Source organism: Arachis stenosperma, chromosome 3 (genome assembly GCF_014773155.1).
Source record: "Arachis stenosperma cultivar V10309 chromosome 3, arast.V10309.gnm1.PFL2, whole genome shotgun sequence".
Classification (NCBI taxonomy): Eukaryota; Viridiplantae; Streptophyta; class Magnoliopsida; order Fabales; family Fabaceae; genus Arachis; species Arachis stenosperma.
The window spans coordinates 26,843,371-26,851,347 of NC_080379.1; the positions used below are offsets into that span (position 1 = coordinate 26,843,371).

Genomic DNA, 7,977 nt, shown 5'->3' on the forward strand with positions numbered 1-7,977 from the left:
CACCAAAATGCTGATTTGATGCAATTGCGTGACATAGTGGATACTATTTAAATGACGGTGCATTGGTTTCGCACCCAAACCCTTTAGAAACCACGTCGTTTCAGTTTTTTGTGAGTTAAAACTCTTTCTTTCCACTACGACGATCATAAGTTGCCAAACATCAAGAAAACCCTTACACTACGTGGTTTCCAAAGGGTTTGCACGCAAAACCAATGCGCCGTCATTTAAGTAGTGTCCACCATGTCATGCAATTGCGCTAAATCAATATTCTGGTGACGGAGATGATCGCAGGGCAAGTTGGAGCCATAATTGTAAATTTGGGGGTTTTAATTGGGGCCAACGAAATTGTGGGGGTTATTCTGAATATCAGACCAAATTTCAGGGGCCAAATTGAGATTTAACTCAACAAAAACACATAAATTTTTTAGTTTTTACATCTAAATTTTGCCACAAAAACACAAAAATGTCTTCTTTAATGCTGCATTTTTTTCTTCTTCCTTTTTTCCTTATTTCTTTCTTTCTTTTAGTTGAATGAACGTAGATTCATCCTCTTCCTAATAATTTTGCAGCATTATGTGTTTTTTTCTTCTTTGTTTGATTTTTTTGTTTTTATTCTTGTTAAGAGAGTAAAAAAAACTTGAGAAGGTAAAACAAGAAGAAAAATATGAAAAGAAAAAAAGAGATGATGATGACGATGAAAAAGAAGAAGAAGAAGCATCAGAAGATGAGGAGGAGGAAGAGAAAGTGTTGTGAATTATGCAGAACTTATCAAAGTAAAAATACACCGAAAATTTTTAACAATAACACATAGATTTTTTGGTTTTTATACCGAAATTTTGCTACAAATAAACAAAAATATTTTCTTTAATGCTGTAATTTTTTTCTTCTTCTTTTTTTCCTTATTTCTTTTTTCTTAAGTTGAATGAATGTAGGTTCATTCTCTTCCTAGTAATTTTGCATCATTATGTGTTTTAATTTTTTTGTTTAATTTTTTATTTTTATTCTTGTTGAGAGAGTAAAACAAGAAGAAACTTGAGAAGGCAAAACAAGAAGAAAAAGATGAATAAGAAAAAAAATGATGATGATAAAAAGAAGAAAAAGCAGCAAAAGATAAAGAGGAGGAAGAGGAAGAATTTTGAATTATGTAGAACTTATCAAAATATAACTGCACCGAAAATTCTTAATAATAATACATAAATTTTTTAGTTTTTACACTGAAATTTTGCTACAAAAGTACAAAAACATTTTCTTTAATACTGCATTTTTTCTTTTTTTTTTTCTTATTTCTTTCTTTTTTTTTAGTTGAATAAATGTAAGTTCATCCTCTTCCTAGTAATTTTGCAGCATTATGTATTTTTTCTTCTTCTTTGTCTGATTTTTTTTGTTTTTATTCTTGTTAAGAGAGTAAAACAAAAAGAAACTTAAGAATGTAAAACAAGAAAGAAAAGATGAATAAGAAAAAAAAAGACGATAATAATGAAAAAGAAAAAGAAAAAGAAGAAGAAGCAACAGAAGATGAGAAAAAAAAGATAAAGAATTTTGAATTATGCAGAACTTATCAGATTAAAAATATACTAAAATTTTTTGACAATAACACATAAATTCTTAGTTTTTACACCTAAATTTACTATAAAAGCACAAAAATGTCTTCTTTAATGCTGTATTTTATTGATTTATTTCTTTTTTTAAGTTGAATAAATGTAAATTCATCTTTTTCCTAGTCATTTTGTATCATTATGTGTTTATTTTTCTTTTTTCTTTGATTTTTTTTTGTTTTTATTATTCTTATTAAGAGAGTAAAACAAGAAGAAACTTGAGAAAGTAAAATAAGAAGAAAAACATAAATAAGAAAAAAGAAGATGATGATGATAAAAAAGAAGAAGTAGAAGCAGCAGAAGATGAGGAGGAGGAAGATGAAGAATTTTATTTGAATTATACATAACTTTACAAAATAAAAATACACCGAAATTTTTTAACAATAACACATAAATTTTTTGACTTTTACACCGAAATTTTGCTACAAATGTACAAAAATATTTTTTTAAATATTGCATTTTTTCTTCTTTTTTTCCTTATTTTTTCTTTTTTTTTAGTTGAATGAATGTAGGTTCATCTCTTCCTAGTAATTTGCAGCATTATATGTTTCTTCTTCTTCTTTGTTTGATATTTTTTGTTTTTATTCTTGTTAAGAGAATAAAATAAGAAGAAACCTGAGAAAGTAAAACAAGAAGGAAAAGATGAATAAGAAAAAAAAGATGATGATGATAATGAAAAAGAAGAAGAAAAAGAAGCAGCAGAAGATGAGAAGGAGGAAGAGGAAGAATTTTGAATGATGCAAAACTTTTCAAAATAAAAATACACCAAAATTTATTAACAATAACACATAATTTTTTTTTGTTTTTACACCGAAATTTTACTACAAATGCACAAAAATATTTTCTTTAATGCTACATTTTTTCTTCTTTTTTTTTATTTTTTTTCTTTCTTTTAGTTGAATAAATGTAGGTTCATCCTCTTCCTAGTAATTTTGCAATATTATGTGTTTCTTCTTCTTCTTTGTTTGATATTTTTTGTTTTTATTCTTGTTAAGAGAATAAAACAAGAAGAAACTTGAGAAGGTAAAACAAGAAGGAAAAGATGAAGAGAAAGAGTTTTAAATTTTGCAAAACTTATCAAAATACAACTACACCAAAAATTTTTAACAATAACACATAAATTTCTTAATTTTTACTGTTAGAGAATCATTAGAATCAATTTAGATCAATTAGTATCGTTTATATTTATATAGCATATCTATATATTAATTGTAGGATTCTATGCCTTTATTATTTTGATTCATTTAGCACCTATAAATACCTCTTGTATATTGTACTTTTTATCACACTCAATGATACACTTTTCATATTACTTTCTCAGTCTATTGTTTCTAACATGGTATCAAGAGCTTATGTTCTTTTTTTTTGTCAATGATAATTCGTTCATAGTCCTTTGTTTTTTCTCTTCTGGCAGTGTTCTTAGGTCTCTCTTTCACTCCTTTTCGGACGCTTTGGTTCGTCACCGCCCTTACCACCGCCTTCGTCTTGTCGTTGCGAGTACAACGAGTTCAGTCTCGTCGCCAGAAACCACCACACGTGCCGCCACGCCCTGTCTAAAGGTCGCCATCCGTTTGTTTCCGAGCAATACTTTGTGCTTAGTTTTCGACTTCTTCCTGACGCTTTGGTTCGTCACTGCCGCCACCGTCGCATTCTCCTCATTGCAACGCTTCCAACGCCACTGGAATCACCATCGGACTCCGCCAGACGCGCCGCCATGCGCCACTTGAAGTTGCCTGTTCGGTTGCAGGCGTTCTCCTTCTAGAAGCCTCCATCGCCGTTGGATCAGCGCCCCAGATCAACGGCTCAACAATGCACCACGTGTCAGCCTGACGAGAGACGAACCCGAGCGGCCCACGCGCTCAACCCGACCCGATCGTCCCGCGCGCTCGACCCGACCCGATCCGCCAACCCGTGTGCCACCTCACGCCCAGTCAACCACTAACATGTCTTGCGTCTCCAATCATTCCGTGCCACTGTCATTGCCTGTTGACGTGGCATCTGACATGGCTGCTGACGTGGCAGACAGTGGGACCCTTCCTAAGGTTTTTTTGTGAGCTCTTTTCGATTCCGTCATCGGATTTCTCATTTTCTGCTATGAAATTACAGTTTTCTCTCCTCTCCTTAATTTGTGTGTCTACTATTATGGAAACATCAGCTATTTTTGCTGCCACAGATAGGCAGGGTATTTTTTGTCGAAATTGTAACCGCTCCTGGCACCTTTTCTCCGAGTGTCCTTCTGTTGAATGTCGCACATGCCACCAAAAGGGCCACATTAGCTACCATTGTTCACAGATGTTCTGTTGTTACTGCAAGCTCTCGGGACATTTAATTACTGCCTGTCTTACTCGCCCGCCACGTCCTGATCCACTCAACCCGTCTTTTGTCTCTCTATCTCATATTGCATCTCTTCTTCAGCGTCTTCTCTCCATTTCTGATAATACCCCTACTGCTTTTTCGACCCCTCCAGGTAATTCTAAATGGTACTTTGACTCGGGTTACTTTAATCACATGTCTCCGTTGCGTAATATTTTCTCGTCCATGTCTACCATTACAAATGGACCTTCTGTTAATACTGCAAATGGCTCCCTCTTGCACGCAACACACAAGGGTTTTATATCCCAGTCAACTCTTAATCTTCTTGATACTTATTATATTCCCAAATTAAACTTTAATCTTATTTCTGTTGGCCAACTTGTTGATCTGGGTTTTGAAGTCACTTTTTCCGTTTCTGGTTGTCGTGTATAGGATCCTCAGACGGGACAAATCATCGGGACTGGACGTAAGGTCGGAAGGTTGTTTGAACTCGAGAATCTTCATATTCCTCTTGTACCAAATCTCTGTGCTGCTTCTTCTCCCTCTACCCTTCACTTATGGCATCAATTTCTTGCCCACATCTCCTTAGGAAAACTGCGTCCTCTTGTGTCTTAGGGTGTTTTAGGTCAGGTTCCAAATGAATCTTTTGATTGCATTTCTTGCCAAGCTGCCAAACAACCTGCTTTATCTTTTCACAATAATTCATCTCTTGCTTGCTCTCCTTTTGATCTCATTCACTCTGATGTTTGGGGCCCCGCTCCCACTGCCTCTATGGACGGAGCTCGATACTTTGTCATTTTCATTGATGATTATTCCCATTTTACTTGAGTTTATTTGATGACTAATCGCCATGAGTTACCTCAAATCTATATCAACTTTGCTACTATGATTAAAATTTAGTTTTCCAAGATCATTAAGGTTTTCCGACATGATAATGCTATGGAATACCGTGATTCCAAACTCTTAACCTTTCTTCCAGAACAGGATTTTTTGTCTGAGTTTTCTTGTCCTGGTACGTCTCAACAAAATGGTAGAGCTGAACGCAAACACTGTCACATTCTTGACTCCGTCCGTGCAATGCTTCTTTCTTCTTCGTGTCCTGAGCGTACTTGGGGTGAAGCTGTTCTTACTACTGTTCATGTTATCAATAGACTCCCTTCTTCTGTTCTTGGTAATGTTACTCCCTTTGAGCATCTTTATCATACCTCCCCAGATTATAGTTCTCTTCGAGTTTTCGGTTGTGTATGTTATGTTCTTCTTCAGCCTCATGAACATAGTAAACTTGAATCTCGAGCTCGTATGTGTTGTTTCCTTGGTTATGGCACTGAACACAAGGGTTATCGTTGTTGGGATCCTCTCTCTAAACATATTCGTATATCTCGTCATGTTGTCTTCTGGGAGCATCACATGTTTTCTCGGTTCTCATCCTTTGAGTCCATTCCTACTACTCAGTCACCTTTGTTTACTAACCCCAATGTTGATCTTTTTCCTAGTGATGATTCTACAGATTCTATCTCGATTGACCCTCCACAGCCTCCTGTTCTTCCGCCTTCTCCATCTCCCAATGATTCCAGACCGGACAATGATCCTACTCCTACCGTCATGCCTCCTCCTTCCGCTCGTTCTTCTAGGGTAAGGAATCCACCTCCTCATCTTCTTGATTATCATTTATTTTCTACTATCCTTCATCAAAATGAACCTAAGTCATTCAGAGAAGCCTCCACAAACCCAAATTGGCAACAAGCAATGCAGGAAGAAATATAGGCACTTGAAAAAGTACACACTTGGGATTTAGTTGATCTTCCTTTTGATCAGGAAGTTGTGGGTAGTAGATGGGTATACAAGATCAAGACTCACTCTAATGGCTCTATTGACCGTTATAAGGCCCGCTTGGTTGCTCAAGGTTATACGCAAGAGTATGGTATTGATTATGCAGAGACTTTTGCTCCTATCGCTCGTCTTACATCTGTTAGAACTCTTCTTGCCATTGTCGCGGTTAAAAAATGGTCTTTCAGTCAGATGGATGTGAAGAATGCATTTTTAATGGGAATTTTAAAAAGAAAGTCTATATGAAACCACCTCCGAGATATCCTTGTCCTTCTAGTAAGGTTTGTCTCCTTCGCAAGGCACTTTATGGACTTAAGCAAGCTCCTCTTGAATGGTTTGACAAGTTCAGCACTACCATATGTAGTCTTGGTTTTACTTCTAGCCCTCATGAGAATGTCCTCTTCATTCATAAAAGCGAACGTGGAGTTGTTCTTCTACTTTTGTATGTTAATGACATGATCATCACTGGGGATAATATTGATGGTATCTCTGATCTCAAGGCCTTACTTCACGGTACCTTTGAGATGAAAGATCTTGGTTCTCTCAGCTATTTTCTTAGTCTCGAGATCATCTCTACTGATGATGGCATCTATCTCTCTCAGGCTAAGTATGCTTCAGATCTTCTTGTTCACGCTGGGATTACAGATAGTCACACTGAGTCTACTCCTCTTGAGGCTAATGTTCGATTTATCCCTATGGATGGCACTGTTTTGGATAATCCGACCCTCTATCGACAGTTAGTTGGAGGTCTCGTCTACTTGACTGTCACCCAACTAGACATCGCCTATCCGGTTCATGTACTTAGCCAGTTCTTGTCAGCTCCTCGTACTACTCACTATGCGGCAGTTCTTCGCATTCTTCGCTATATCAAAGGCACTCTATTTCATGGCCTTTATTTTTTTGCTCATTCCTCTTTGTCTCTTCAGGCTTACTCCAATGCTGATTGGGCTGGTGATCCCACTGATCGTCATTCTACTACTGGTTACTGTTTGTTTCTTGGCGTGCTAAGAAGCAAACGTTCACTGCTCGCTCAAGCACAGAAGCTGAATACCGTGTCCTCGCTGATACCACTGCTGAGGTTATCTCGGTTCGTTGGCTCCTCAAAGATCTGGGTGCTCCTCAGTCGACTCCTATTGTTGTTTTTTGTGATAACTGCAATGCTATTCAGATTGCACATAATGATGTGTTTCATGAACGCACCAAACACATTGAAATTGATTGTCACTTTGTTCGGCAACGTATCCTTATTGATGTTGTTCGTCTCATTGCTGTTGGAACACTGGATCAGACTGCTGATATCTTCACGAAAGTTCATCACCCAACTCGTTTCCGGACTTTATTATCCAAACTCTAGCTGGTATCCTTAGCTCCCACTTGAGTTTGAGAGGGGATGTTAGAGAATCATTAGAATTAATTTAGATCAATTAGTATCGTTTATATTTATATAGAATATTTGTATATTAATTGTAGGATTCTATGCCTTTATTACTTTGATTCATTTAACACCTATAAATACCCCTTGTATATTGTACTTTTTACCATACTCAATAAAACACTCTTCAGATTACTTTCTCAGTCTCTTATTTCTAACATTTACATTAAGAGTTTGCTATAAAAACATAAAAATGTCTTCTTTAATGTTGTATTTTTTCTTCTTTTTTTTTCTTATTTCTTTCTTTTTTTTTTGTATTATACATATAAGAAGAAGATGACGATGATGATAATAATGATGATAGAGGAGGAGGAGAAATTCAAATGAGAAAAGAAATAAGAGAATAAGGATATGGAGATAGTGACAGTGACGATGATGATAATAAAAGAGAAAGATGAGGAAAAAGGAGGAAATGAAAAAAATAACAATGAAGAAAACACATAAAACACAAAAAACAAAGAAAACACAGAAAAAATACAGTTATATATAATCGCACATTAAATAAAAAATTTACTAGAAGTAGTGGTCATTTACTAATTCTCATTTAATATTTGGTATCAAATAATATTCATTTGTTATAATTCTTTAAAAGCTATTTCCACAAAAACAAAATCTATAAATACATAACGAAATTATAAATTATTATCTCGACTTTATATGTTTCTGTATGATGAAAATTTTATTTGACACACCTAATTCGCTTCCCATTGCCCTCTTTAAAATGAAAAAATTCACTCATTATGGATCATGGTGAAGAAAAATTAAGTGATATAGATATAATGAAAATTATATACAGAGTTTCTGATTATC

General features: G+C 35.4%; 1 protein-coding gene across 1 annotated transcript; it reads left to right on the forward strand.

Annotated features, from left to right (window-relative positions):
* Nucleotides 1-5,977: 5,977 nt before the first annotated feature.
* LOC130965754 (uncharacterized mitochondrial protein AtMg00810-like) lies at nucleotides 5,978-7,089 on the forward strand. The gene is made up of 2 exons (XM_057890515.1): nucleotides 5,978-6,847; nucleotides 6,904-7,089. Exons 1-2 carry the CDS (start codon nucleotides 5,978-5,980, stop codon nucleotides 7,087-7,089), a joined length of 1,056 nt encoding a protein of 351 aa, XP_057746498.1.
* Nucleotides 7,090-7,977: the final 888 nt, after the last annotated feature.

Bases quoted from the DNA above. Each gene is read 5' to 3' on its own strand.
- LOC130965754 (XM_057890515.1), top strand. From the start codon at position 5,978: ATGAAACCACCTCCGAGATATCCTTGTCCTTCTAGTAAGGTTTGTCTC. The intron at 6,848-6,903 runs GTGCTCCTCAGT...AATGCTATTCAG, and splicing joins TTGGCTCCTCAAAGATCTGG to ATTGCACATAATGATGTGTT.